At 53.2% G+C, this 13,875-nt stretch overlaps 1 protein-coding gene across 1 annotated transcript; it reads right to left on the bottom strand.

The window, feature by feature from the left end:
* Nucleotides 1-486: 486 nt before the first annotated feature.
* LITAF (lipopolysaccharide induced TNF factor) lies at nt 487-6,041 on the bottom strand. Its single transcript, XM_059415309.1, has 3 exons — nt 5,817-6,041; nt 3,200-3,356; nt 487-687 (listed from the first exon to the last, which is right to left on the bottom strand). The coding sequence occupies exons 1-3, from the start codon at nt 6,034-6,036 to the stop codon at nt 579-581; spliced, it is 486 nt and encodes a 161-aa protein (XP_059271292.1). The 5' UTR covers nt 6,037-6,041; the 3' UTR covers nt 487-578.
* Nucleotides 6,042-13,875: the final 7,834 nt, after the last annotated feature.

Here is a 13,875-nt window from a genome sequence, read left to right as displayed (position 1 = left end):
GTGGGGTGGGGGAGAACAGCTCCTCCTGGCACTTAAAAAGGAATGAAGAATAAAGTGAATTTGTGTGCTACTGAAAAGCCCGCACTGGGAGACTCTGCGAGCCAAGCCCTTCCCTGGTAAGGCAGAGATCGTGAGCCGTGGGAACAGGTGAGCGGGACGTAGGCACTGAAGGTGGGGTCAGCCATATTTGGGCCAGAACAGTCTCGAAAAGGCAGGCAACCTGTGGCTTCTGGGCTTGAGACCGCCCCCTGGAAAGGCCCACAGAGGCAAGAAATGAAGCTGGCCGGTGGCCAATCACTGGAAGATCCCAATGGGGCAACGGTCCCAGTTCCGTGGGGTGGCCTGGTGTCACCGGAGGCGGGAACCAGCACTCGGGGTGAATGTCTTTGCAGGTCCCGTGCATGACTCCGAGCAGCGACCTCTGGGGTTTTGGAGGTGTGTTACTTTTGCGATATTTTTCCCCCAAAAGAAGACACGAAGGTGAAGACCCTGGAGAGTGGGACACCACTCCCACCAGGGCAGGACGGGGTGAGAGTCGGAGAGCACTTCCGGCAGCTCCCTCCGGGTCTGGCCGAGTCCTACAAACGCTTGTAGGTGCCCAGGAGAGCTTTGCAGTTGGGACAGTAGTGGTCCACGTCCTGCAGGGCGTCCACACAGAAGGGGATGAAGCAGCAGCCCGCTATGCACCTAGGGGACAAAGAGCCAGACATGAGCGCGTCACCCTCAGTCACAGTGCCACGTGGCGGCCCCAGCCCCGCAGAAACACTCACTCTGACCATACTTGGAACCAGGGTCTCTGCAGATCTCCAGCTGGGATCATCCTGGAAGAGCCAGGGGGGCTCCCTCTACTCAATGACAGATGTCCTTACAGGAAGCGGAAGGGACACACAGAACAACAGGGAGGGATACAGGCAGAGACTAAAGTCTTACAGCCACGAGCCAAGGGCCGCCCGGGACCACGGGAAGCTGGAAGCAGCAGGGAAGGATTCTCTGCCCTCCAGAGTCATCAGAGGGCGGCACCTTGACTGCGGACTTCTGGCTTCCAACACTGTGAGAATAGATCTGTCTGGTTTTACCGTGTAGTTATCTGTCACCGGCACCCAGGCAACGAGCACCCGAACCAATGCCCAGCCTGTTCTCTCAGACCTGCCGACCTGGTGGTATTTTCTACTCTTGGGTCAGCTCAGTGTCTCCAGGTCTTAGACTGGGGCCAGTGACTTTCTTGTGTCAAGGGCCAGACAGTACATATTTTAGGCTACACTCTGCTACATCTGGAAACAGATGGTGTGGTCTGTTCCCCACGAACTAAAATGGGCTGGATTTGGGTCCAGGGCTGCAGCTGCCGTGCCCCCTCCCCCCATGTAGACTGATTACTTGTCCAAAAGGAGAGGGCGCTTCTTACAGTAATCACCAAACAAAATTCCCCAAATAACATCTCTCAATCTACGTAACCCATTACCCACGCCCCCAGGCAGGAGCCCCAGACAGCCTGTGGTAGAATAAGGAACAGGTCTGGTCTTTGTCCCCACTTCCTGGCAATTAGCTCCAAGAACCTGGGAATTTCCCGCGGGAAGAGAGTGAGGGCCTTCTGCTATTCAGAACAAGCCCCTTTCGGTCCCACCGGATTCTATGCTGATAAGGGGACCCCACCCCAGGCTCCCGGCCTAAGGACAAGGCGGATCACCACAAAGACCCAGTAAGATCAGTAAGTTATGGGAAGACATTGATTTGCATAAAGCAGAAACAGGACACAGCCTGATAAGGAAACAATCTGACGCAAAAAAATTTCCTCCTACTGCCTGAGTTTACCCAAGTTCAAGTTAGGGCGGCCACAGGGCATTAGTTCTAATCCTTACCGCCCTCTTATGCAAAAAAACAAAAAACAAACAACAAACCAAAAAACCCCCCACAGCTCTGAGCTGCAGGACATACATATTCACTTATTTTATCCTCACCCACCCCCCTGGGTAGGAGGGCATTATTACCTCCAGTTTTCAGTTTTCTCTGTGCTTCTCTGGAGCACAGAGAAGGGAAGTCACTTGCCCAGTCACACAGCAGTGGGAGCTACAATTTGAACCCACAATGCCACATTTAAGGACGAAAAGGAGGGAGGGACAGAAAAGCTGCCTCGGTTTGTGAGCTAGATCAGCAGAGGCTGACATTCAAGATTTCTCATCATGTCTTTCCCTGGCTTCCAAGATAAAAATGAGTTTTAATACAAATGTCCAAGGACGATCAACTTTTATTTCGTATTTTCGCTCCAGGGACTAGAGAGGTCAGCCTTCACTGCAGTCCCCTGGGCAGGACAGGGATCCAGTCAAGTGCCAAGAAACCTGTTTGCTCTGCTTTCTACCCACACTGGACATGTGTCCTCCAGGAAGCTAAGCTCTCTGGGGTTTGGGGCCTCCCTTCCAAACAAGGAAGAGAAATATCGCTCCTTCTCGAGATAAGCCACAAACAGTGAGGAACAAGCCAGTTGTAGGAGAGGCCAGAGATCCTAAAAAAGAAATGCAGAGACACCGTTTCCTTCCAGGGAGAAAACAGAGCCAGGAATATGGAGGTTGCCTTTATCTGTTTGGGGGGGAAAAAATTAAACTATGCTTCCTCAAATTTCTCTCAGAACAAAAATCATGATCTCTTTCAATATAATACCCTTGGTGGGCGCCTGGGTGGCTCAGATGGTTAAGCCTTCGACTCAGGTGGTGATCTTAGGGTCCTAGGGTCCTGGGATCGAGCCCGGCATCAGGCTCTCTGCTCAGCGGGGAGCCTGCTTCTCACTCTGCCTGCTGCTCCAAGGGCTTGTGTTCTCTTTCTATTAAATGAACAAATAAAATCTTAAAAAAAAAAATTTTTTTTTTAAATGTAGTACCCTTGGTACAGACAAAAAGACACACTTTCCCCGTGTAGACAACAGGAAAAATACCTGGAGTCCCAAAAGGGTAAGAAGTGTCAAACGGATGACTAGAAGGTATTTTGACCTGCAAACTGCTGTTATGCTCAAGACCAGTGGTTCTCCTCTGGGCACGATGTACATGTAGGGAGGTGCCACCTGCACTGAGAGCAGAGGCCAGGGGGTGTGGCTTAATGCCCAGCAGTGCACACCTACCCCTCCCAGCATAGATAGAGGAGCTGTGGTGGAGAAATCCTGCAAGAGAGGAACAGAGGAGGAGCCTGGGGGCCTAGGGGGCCCTGGACTTACCCCAGCAGGCACAGGCTCCCACAGGAGAGCCAGGTGAGGGCGCCGGCATTATAGGACAGCTGAGTCACGATCATTTTGTTGCAGGAAGAACAGCACATCTGGACCGGACGGTCGAAAAAGGAGACGGGCTGCTGGACGTACACGGTCTGCACAGCAACTGGGGGAACAGGTCTGGACAATCAGTGAACGGGGCAAGCGTCCAGCTGACAACCAGGAGGTGGGGGCCTGGTCTCCACGGGGGGCTCACCCACCCACCATTCACAAGAGCCAAAGCAGGGGAGCCACACAAGTGTCCACAAGTGAGCAGACGGATCAGCACGAAGGGGGCTGGCCAGACAGCGGAGGCTCGCTCGGCCTTAAAAGGACATTCCGACACATGCTACAACACGGCCGAAGTTTCGCGATGTGATGCTGAGTGACGCCAGCCAGCCACAGGACACACACGGCAGGGTGTCACGTTTATGAGACACCTGGAGTCATCCAATTCACACAGAAGAGCTGGTAGATGCTAGGGCTGGGGCAGAGGCAGGGCAGGGCAGGGCAGGGCAGGGGGCGCCACGGGCAGCTGCTGTTCGGCCCGTACAGAGTTTCCATGTTATAAGACTTAAAAGTTCTAGAAAGGCGGTGACGGGTGCACAATGTGAACGTGCTTATTAATGCCACTCAACGGTACCCCGAGAGACACTTCCGGTGGTTTTCTAGGACGCGTATGTTACCAAAACGGTGGCACATTTCCAGCATGATCATTTGAGAAATGATAATTTTTCAATAATAATTCCCCCCACCCATGAGACGGGGAGAAGTTCCCGGAGCGGGGTTTTGGCTCATCACCACCAGGCTCTCCAACCCGCTAACCACAGAATCGGGTAGGGAGCTTACTGCTAATGCAGGTTCTGGGACCCCCTCCCCGCCGCCCTGCCTCTGACGCTAGGACAGGCCAAGTCAGCAAGTCCCGGGCAGGGTCCCCTGAAGGCTTTTTCCGCTCCCTGTGTGGTTCCACGAAGGTGGTCTGCAGATGGTAGTTCCAGAAATGGCGAGATGACGGGGTTTTAGCCTAATTTTCTTCATCCAGAGATTAGTGGTTGCCAGCGGCCAGGGGAGGGGGACGGGGGTTCTGTCTGGGGCAGTGGAAGTAGTCTGGAGTGAGTGCTGACGCTTGGACAACTGTGATTATAGTGACCCCACCGAATCAGACACCCGGCAAGGGTGCACTAACACGAGGGAACAGGAATCTCCGTAATGCTCTTCTTTTTTAAAAATGGAAGGAACAGGGGTGGTGCAGGGGTTCCACGAGATAAGGACAGTAAAGCAGCTCACACTCTGGGACACAGTGAACCCTCGATTACACAGTTCCCTCGTGGCACACGGGCCTCCTGACTCAGTCCCACGCCCAGAGATAATGCCGGTGACTGCCCACCAGCCGGGGACGCTGGCCTGGCCTTTGCCGAGGAGTCCAGGAATCAATCAGACCCATGAAACGAGAATATAAAATCAGGCTAAAAGAAAACCGTGTGGAAAACATGTATAGGTGTTCAGTCACCAGAGGAGAGCCCACAGTGACAAAAATCGCGAAGTCCTTTGCATTCAGAATGGTTTTGCGTTTTGGCAAAGCTGTCTGAGCTCACATTTCTGTCAAAGTGACTTCCTTCTGTTCCTTTCCGCCATGCTGGAATGCCATTTCTACAATTTATGCGTTAGGGGAAATTCACTGCTGTCCAAGCCAACAGAACTTAATACTGCTAGAAAGACCCAGAAAGACTCTCCTTCCAGAAAAGCGGTATTTAAGCATTCTTGACCCTTTACATGTCATTTGTATTAAAGTCTTTTCTTTCTTTTTTTTGGTGCAATAAATTATCGATCAGAGCATAATCAGCCTGAAGTCACCTTGTTCTCTTCTATCTGAAGGGTCAAAGTTACTCGAGCATGACAATAGCTCACTTTTTATCAAAGGATTACTCACAGAACTTTTATTTCATCAGAACAACCCACTGATGGAGGCATTTGATGAGCCTCATTTTACAAGCGGGGAAACTGAGGTGCCAGGCGGTGAACCCACAGGGCTGCCCTCTGAGCTGGCGAGTACTTCCTCAGCTGCTTGGGATACTGAATCAGCTATGCACCTGGGTGCCCCTGGGCACACCTGGGCACACCTGGGCAGGAAATCCCAGGGGGCAAGGCCACCAAGAAGTTGCCCGAAGGCTGGGAAGCCATGCCGACATGGGCAGGCTGGCGGTTCCTAACTCCTGGCTATTTCTGCACCCACCCCAACTCCAGCCAGGCCTCAGCAGGAGGGTTGGGGGCCCTTAAAAGCAACTCCCAACCCCCAGTTTCTCTCGGATTGTTGGTGGGCCTCTGTGGTTTGCACCGAAAGATCGCTTTTTGGCCGACTTGGGACTGTGCTTTGCTAGGGAAAAGGCGCGAGCCTCCCAGACGTGGAACCTGGAAGACTGCGGGGGCGGGGGCACATTCCAGGACGAGGGGTCAAGCCGGACTGACCGGCACTCGGCTTCGACCCTTTGGCAGGTCGGGTCTGTGGCTCCCCTGACTGTTGCGGAGTCCCCAAGGCCAGGGTGGAGGGCCAAGGAGAGGTTAGGGGGACGTGGGAGGTGGCACCTACTTGCATTGGCATTGGGGACGGGCACTGGCTGCGTGTAGTAGGCAGGCGGATTCATGCCCTTGCCATCCGGGCCCGTCACCAGCCCTGTGGTCGGCCCCGGCACCGGGCCAGGAGGCATCGGGAAGTAACTGTTAACAGCCACCGTCTCTTCGTAGGATGGGGGCGCGGTTGGCACCGAGGAAGGCCCAGCGGCCGCCTGGTAGGATCCCGGAACAGACATTTTACCTAAAGCAAAACCAGAAGACACCGGATCAGAAATGCAAGGGGTACCCCGGCTCCTTTTCCCACCCGAATCTTCCAACTTCTACCGGACAAAGAAAATGTGAAGATGTGGCTTGTGTCCAGCCTTGTCCAAAGGCCAGAAAGGGGAGTTAGTATCTCTCCCAGAGCCAGGAATGATCACCTTAAGAAGGGATTCCCTAAATAAGGCTAACAGGTAAATAGTTACAAGCTCCAATCATCAAAACCTAGGAAAATCCCAAGGGCACACACATTACGCCAACTGGAGCAGAAGCTTCTTCTCACACTTCAGAACTAGCCAACAGCCTGTGTTGCACACGGAGTACTGTCTTCTTTCGAACCACTGCGGTTTTTACTAAAAGCATTTTAGATGCCAGAAAAGACAAAGGCATTCAAACTCAACCACAAACTATGGCAAACAGAGTGTGTCGTTGTGACAGAAGCCGGAGGGCAGAGACGCACACCCTGATGTGACACCTTGTACATCCAGAAGCAGCAGAATGAGTCCCGGGCCAGAAGGCGCAGAAGCGGGTGTTCCTGCAGGGGTGTGGAGCGCAGGCTGGAACGGCTTGGTGTGTGTGTGTGGGGGGGTCTTATAAGGGGCTGCTCCTGTCTTTGTTCCCCGTCTGGGGGAGGCCACTTGGCGTGCCCACCGTGTGAGAACGAGCGGTACAATGAAGATCGTGTGCACTTTTCTATTTGTATGTTCCTTTTTTTTCTCTTTTTTTAAGATTTTATTTATTTATTTGACAGAGAGAGAGACAGCGAGAGAGGGAACACAAGCAGGGGGAGCGGGAGAGGGAGAAGCAGGCTTCCCACCGAGCAGGGAGCCCAACGTGGGGCTCGATCCCAGGACCCTGGGATCATGACCTGAGCCAAAGGCAAACGCTCAAAGACTGAGCCACCCAGGCACCCCATGTTAGTTTTTAAAAAGTCAACACACACACACACACACACACACACACACACACACCCAGCTCCCATTCTGAAAACGGAGTATCAGAGGAGCCAGGCACAGATTTCCTTTTGTGAGGGCAAAGAAGCTGTCTCCCCGCATTCCTGCCCCCACCCTCCCCCAAGGACTGGGGACAGCCGATGCCCGCCTAAGATGCCCGCCTAGAATTACGTGGCCCATACCCAGGGTGTGTTCCTGCTGTGGCCCGTGCGCAACGGCCCCGGGGCAGCTGGAGGAGGACACAGTGCAGCTCTTTGTGTGGCTGTTTTTCTAAAGGGGCAGGACTAAGGCAGCCTTAGAAGATCCATTCAAACCTGCCTCAGGAGAAACGGGGCAATGAGCTCCCAGGGCAGCGCGCCACGGTGCAGGGCCTTGGACGGGCCTGCCGCCTCTTCCCCCCACATTCTGCCTTGTCTTTGAGAACCCGTGGGAAGCGGAGGCAAAGTTAATTCTGCCGCGGGAAGAAGGGGAGACTCCTTCGAGGAAGCTCTCTGCTTTTAAGCAGAGACCAAAAGAGGAGATTTCTCTGGGGCAGGAGGGGGTCTGGGGGGAGGGAGAGAAACTTGAGAAAGTGGACACGTGTCAAACACAGTCAGTAAATAAAGCTAAACAGGTTGGGGCCGGGTTGTAGGAAATGTGAAAGCCCTATGGAAGTGTTTGGCCTGCCCAATGGAACCTTCTGGAAGAACGGAAATGTTCTCCATCTAGGCTGTCCCAATATGGTTGTCCAGCAGCCACACACACACACACACACACACACACACACACACACACCACTGCTGGGAACTCACAGTGTGGTTGGTGTGACCCAGGAACTGAATGTTTACTTGTATTTCAAGCGTCAATGGTTTAAATGTAAAATCTGGGGATGCCTGCATGGCTCAGTTGGTTAAATGTCTGACTCTTGATTTTTAGCTCAGGTCATGATCTCAGGGTTATGAGACCGAGCCCTAGGTCGGGCTCTGTAGTCAGCTCGGAGTCTAAGATTCTCTCCCTCTCTCTCTCTCTCGCTCCCCATTCACATGCTCTAAACTTCTCTCTTCAAAACTAAAAAATAAATAAATAAAATAATAATAATAAATAATATATAATAATTATAAATAATAAAAATAAATAATAAATATAGTAATAAATAATAAAATAATAAATTTAATAAATAAAAATTAAAAATCCAATACACCATACAATTATTGGAAAACTTACATTAAGTTTTCAAGGGGCACCCTGGCTATGTGAATCTATTTTTCCAACAGCGACTGTAACGGGCTCTGCATCTAGAGCAAAAGTTTCTGACAAAATATTAACATCCAATTTCGGAGATGATGTCAACGTAAAATATCCCCTGGATTTAAAAAAAAAAAAATTCACGTGAAATACTTCATTCATGATTTTTTATATTGGAAATGGCAGTATTTTAGATAGGTGGGGTTAAGCAAAATGCATTGTTACCATTCCTTTCATCCATTTCTTTGTACCTTCTAAAAATGTGGCTACTAAGAAATGTTTAAACTAACCATGTGGCTCACACGTTCCTGCTTCTACCCGAAGGAGGCACTATGGAACACAGGGGGAGCCACGGAGGGTTGTAGAGAAGAGGAGGCACAGATGAGGCAGGTCTCTTGGAGAAGCAAGAAGCAAACCTTGGAAGGCCCCCAGGTGGTGGTGGCAGCTACATCCTAGTCTGCAGGGACAGTTAATCAGGAAGGCTGAAGGGGAGCTAATAAGATCACAGGACATCTTTGTGCAAACAGCTCCAGGGTTTAAAATGAGAACACAATTGTCAAAAGTGGTTATGACATGTTGTCTGTTTCCTCTGACACACAGGAACGGAAAACCAGAAGAAAGAAGGGAGCCAGACTACAGACATCAGCCCCAGCCCAGTTCACCAACTTCACCTCCTAAACTGGCTTGGTATCCCTCGCCAGCCAGGGCCCCTGGAACACCAACCCCACCCCACCCCCAACCCCGGCCCTCCACCACTGCTTCTGGCCCGGCCTGCATGCACACGGACTCTGGCTGCCAGCCGCCTCCGTGCACTGGAGGAATTCAGGACCTCACGGAAGGTCAAGGACTCGCTGTCCCTTCCTGTCTCAGGAAAGGCAGACCCCCAGCTGCCTACACAATTTATTATGAAAACTGACTCACAGCAGAAAACCGCAAGGACCGAAAACACCGGGCTGGACAGAGGGCCTAAAATAGCACGGGGCGCCGCGGTGGCAAGCAGCGCGCTTTCGAAGGGGAACGGGAGGTCTTGGGCGCCCTGAGTTGTGCAGAAAACACAGTCTGGGTCAAACAGCTGAGAAACAATGACTCAACTCGCAAGTCGAATTCCTTCCCCTTCAGAACCACCGCTCCCTCCTCCAGAAGGGACCCAAGGCAGCTGTGTCGTCAGGGGCGGACATGGGGGTGCAGGGGTGGGAGGGGCTCCTTTCCTCTGCAGGAAGGAAGGGCCTGAGCTTCTGGAAATCAGGGCCGGACGGCCTGCCGGCTTATCACACCCGCATCGCTGGTGTCCCGGCCGCAGCCTGTAGCTTCTGGACTCCAGGCCCCTGCCTCCCGGGAACATCCATGCTGTATGTCCAACAGCCACGTAAATGTAACCAGCACTAAGGATTCTGAAAAGGGACAAAAGTGACAGGCTAGGGCAGTAAACACAAAACCAAACCCACCAACAGCTGGATGGAAGAAGCTTTCGAAATACATTCCGCAGCCGCCCTTCCCCAGGCCCCAGGCCAGGAAATGCCACTTTGCTTCATCCCACTTCTCTTCTTTCTCCGCGCTCCCTCCCCCAACCTTTTTAATTTGGGTTCCCCAGGGGGCAGAAGGCCCACCTTGCCTCCAGCTCCTGGGCCTCAAGCCCCAACACTCCGCGAGGGGAGCAAACAGTCACCCACACCCTCTGTCCCTCCAGATCAGGCCCCCCGCGGGCTGCGGTGCGAGCACAATTCCATCCAATACCTGCGCTCCCTTTTCCAGGACAAACAGGGAAGCATCTCGGAGTTGAGAGCAAAGCCACCGTCTTGCCATCGAAAAGCACAGCCTGGAGAACCGCCTGGAGAACCCCCTTTGGCGGGGCTGGCGAAGGCCAGGTTGTCATGGCTACAGGGAGGGGGGATACAGGGGATACAGCAAGGGGGGCCCCTTCCTCCCTCCCCACTTGTTTAACTTTGTTATCAGGCCCCTGCCAGGGCGTTTTCTCCACTGGCCGTGGGGGCGATTCTCCAGCTTCCCCCCGCCCGGCCTCACAGACAAGAAGGAAAAGCTCGGGGGTGGGGAGCCCCACGGTCCCCACCTCAGAATGGCCCTGCCGCAAGCGACTCCCTAAGCCGGGGGGGGGGGGGGGGGGGGGGCGGGCATCCCAAACCCCTTGTTCCAATCAGAAAATGTGACCAGGGCTGCCTCGCAGGGCGTGTGGCCTGGGCAGCCCCGCAGGTCCTACACCCCAGAGACCGCGCTCGGCCCAACACTCCGCGGCTACCATCCTGACATTCTGAAGACTCAGGGAACCGGGGGGCCCTGCGTGTCCACGCTGCCCCAGGTCGCGGGAAAGGAGGCCTGTCCGATGCGAGAAGGGCTGGAGGCGGACCAGGAACCGACCCAGGACCCGACGCACGGGGCCCGGCCCCCACCTTCTCCCCCGCCAATGTGCCACTGGGAATTCTGGGGTCCCTTTGCTCCACGTCTCCACGACTTCCTCAGTGACAGAGTCTCTCTCCGATGGGCAGTGAGGGGTCCTAGGGGTATCTACTCCTGGGCCCAGTTCCCAGTTCAGACATGGTACAGAACGGGGTTTCTCAGCCTTGTTTTTCATTATAGCTGCCTCTGCCCACCTCCACGGCCCCCCCCCCAAGGAGAAAAATTAAATTATATTAAATTTAATTAATTAATTTAAATATAATTTAATTTCTGCCTCACAAGAGAAAATGCAATACTAAGAAATAAGATTTCATTGGATACGGTTGAGTTTTGAAGGGCCACACACCACTATAATACCTAAGACTTGTTTTCTCTTTCATTCCTTTTTTTTTTTAAACTCTCCCCTCCCCCACAAAGTGACTTTCACCCCCCTGGGTCCCCGCTGAGAATGTGGGGAGGGAGATGGGGAATGAGGTATTTGGGGTACCGATGAGTTTTTCAAATCACCGACATTTGTTCCTTCAAGTTTTCCCAAAATGTGTCTCCCCTTTCCTTGCCATCGTAAATGCAACGGTCTGAACAAATTTTAACCTTTTGCTGACCGAGGCCTGAGGTCCTTCCTATGTGTATATTCTTTTCCAACCATGCCCAGCTCTAGGATTTAATCTAACGGGCCACAATCAAGGGAGATGGGCAGGGTGAAGGTGCCCAGCCACGGGACAGCTCCCCTATGCCTAACGGGGCCAAGCAGACCTAATGGGTCTGGCTGGGTCATCCCTCTGAGTCTTGAGTCTGCATTGAATCTGCTGGATCCTCACACAGGAAGAAAACGAAGGGTGCCACTAAGGGTACCAGATAACCAGGTCGTTCAAACCATACTTGGCTATCTCTGAGTCCAGAGGTCCTGGTCTGAGCAAAATCCACTACCCGTCAACTACCCCCGCCGTCAACTACCCCCGCCCCCACCCCAGAGTCACAGCTGCATTAAAAGAAACCACAACGGGCTCTTACTTTACTGTCCCAGGCTCTGTAATTCACACCCTCAGGTGTGTCATCCCGCGGGGTCCTCACACCATGGACGGATCATCGCGATCATCGTCCTCACTCTCGCACGGAGAAACCAGGGCCCAGGGAGGTCAAGCTGCTGGCCCAAAGCCACACAGATGGACTCCAGAAGGCAGGGCTAGGGTCTGAACCCAAAGCTGGTGGACTCCAGACTGCTCTTGACCTCACCAAACACCTCCCAGGCAGGAGACACAGACACCACCAGTGGCCTCGTTTTACCCCCAAATGAAACGTGAGAATATGGGAGCAACACCTTGGAACACCTTTCTCTCTCTCTCTCTTTATGCCTCCCTTACAGGTGTAAAAAGTCTGCATTTCCCGCAGACTTTCACGGTACACACTCAAAGCAGGGCTTTTTTGGAAAAAAAAAAAAGAAAATATATGAATTCCAACTCATTTTTCACTGATGACTTTGTGACTCAAGATAACCACGTGGGCGGCTCAGTCGGTTCAGCGTCCTTGACTCTTGGTTTCATTCGGCTCAGGTCACGCTCTCAGGGCCCAGGTCCTGGAGATTCTCTCTCTTGCTACCCCCTCCCCTGCCAAATAAATGAATCTTTGAAAATATCCAAAAACAAGAACAATCTGCTTCTCTGAGAAGGAAGGATCAGGGGGCCAGCACCTCCCTATCAACCAAAGGCACAAAACCACATACAAGGCTCTTCCTTCCAGTCCTGGAGGACAGACAGACAGAAGGGGAAGATCCCAGAACCTCCCGGATATACAACCCGGGCCCGAAGCTGCCTCTTTAAGGGACCTCGTGATGCCAGGCATCTCCGCCAGCCGCTTTAACACCTAGGGTGGGAAAGGCAAAGGCTCCTTGCCAGCAGGGTCTCCGGGAAGCTCAGCCTCGGCCTTTTCATACTGCTCTGTGGAAAGAGAAGCAAAGCGCCCTCACGACCCTGGAGCGAAGCCCCGCTGTCCAGCCCGGTGATCCTCACATCTGAGCAAATACGAATGAACGGGTCCTGAGAACTTGCGACACTGGAACAGTCCCAGAGAAGCCTCGCCTTCAGCAACAGATCCGCTCCTAGAAAGTTCAGCCTGAACGGTCTCAGAACTCCCTGGAACACCCGAGGGGGGGCTGCGATTCTGGGCATTTCCCGCCACTCCAAGGAACATCTTCCCCATTCTGTGTCCATGCAGACCTGCATTCAGGGTTTGTGGAGTCGAGCCCAGCAGAGCTCTGCCCGGAATCCTAAACTCCCAGGCAAGGGTCTGACCTCTGGGAGGTGTGGGGACAACCGGCAGAGCAGCCCGCTCCAAGAGATTGCAGGGGAGGGAAGCCAGACGCGAACACCAGACCAGGCAGGGTATGAGTCCATTTCCACAGGATGCCCAGAACAGGTGCACCCAACACAGAAAGGTCATTCGGTGTGGCCAGGGGTTGGATGGAGGGTGTGGGAGGAAATGGGGGGAGCGTGAATCGGTACAGGTTAACCGGGGTGGTGAAAATGTTCTAGAACTAGACTGAGGTGGTGTTTGCACAACACTGGGATCATGCCACACACCACTCAACTGTTACTCTGAAATGAGAAGTTTTACGTTATGTGAGCTTCACCTCAATCACAAATGGGTAAAATAAAGGCATCGCTAGAAATCTCCAGTCTCTGGGTCACGGGCCAAGGCCAGCAATTCGAGCCTCCAAATTCTACTAGATTTAGTTCAGCCCCATCTACCTAAAATCAAAAACACTGGGGTCTTTCTGACATTGACATGCCAGTGCCCCCTAGGCTAGGGTGACTGGAGATCCTGGTAGCCCAGGATGGCAGCGGGGTCCCAGGGCACCACAAACCCCTGTCTACTCCGTCTCCCACCAGCTACACTGCACAGCTGGCTTAGATGTCCCCAGACACATACCCGGCACACTCTTTCCACTGCCCTGGTGTCCCCCCTCCTTCCCGACGGGCTACAAATTCCTCTCACCTGCCCTATCTGAGCTTCTGCATCTCCTCCCTCAAGAAGCGAGCTCAGGGGAGAATCCATCCCTGCTTGAACCTCTCTACACAGTGCAGAGATCAAGGGCATCAAGATCAAGATACAGACCCTGTAGCCGGACTGCCTGTGGGCAGCTGCCATGCCTCATGGCACGACTCTGCTGCCTCGGTTATCCCATCCATAAAATGGGGACACTGGCAGTGTCTGAAGGCTCTTGGGAGGATT

This window comes from Mustela nigripes, chromosome 11 (assembly GCF_022355385.1).
Source record: "Mustela nigripes isolate SB6536 chromosome 11, MUSNIG.SB6536, whole genome shotgun sequence".
NCBI lineage: Eukaryota > Metazoa > Chordata > Mammalia > Carnivora > Mustelidae > Mustela > Mustela nigripes.
Note: the sequence above shows the minus strand (reverse complement) of the source record. Positions and strands in the feature narration are given on the sequence as shown.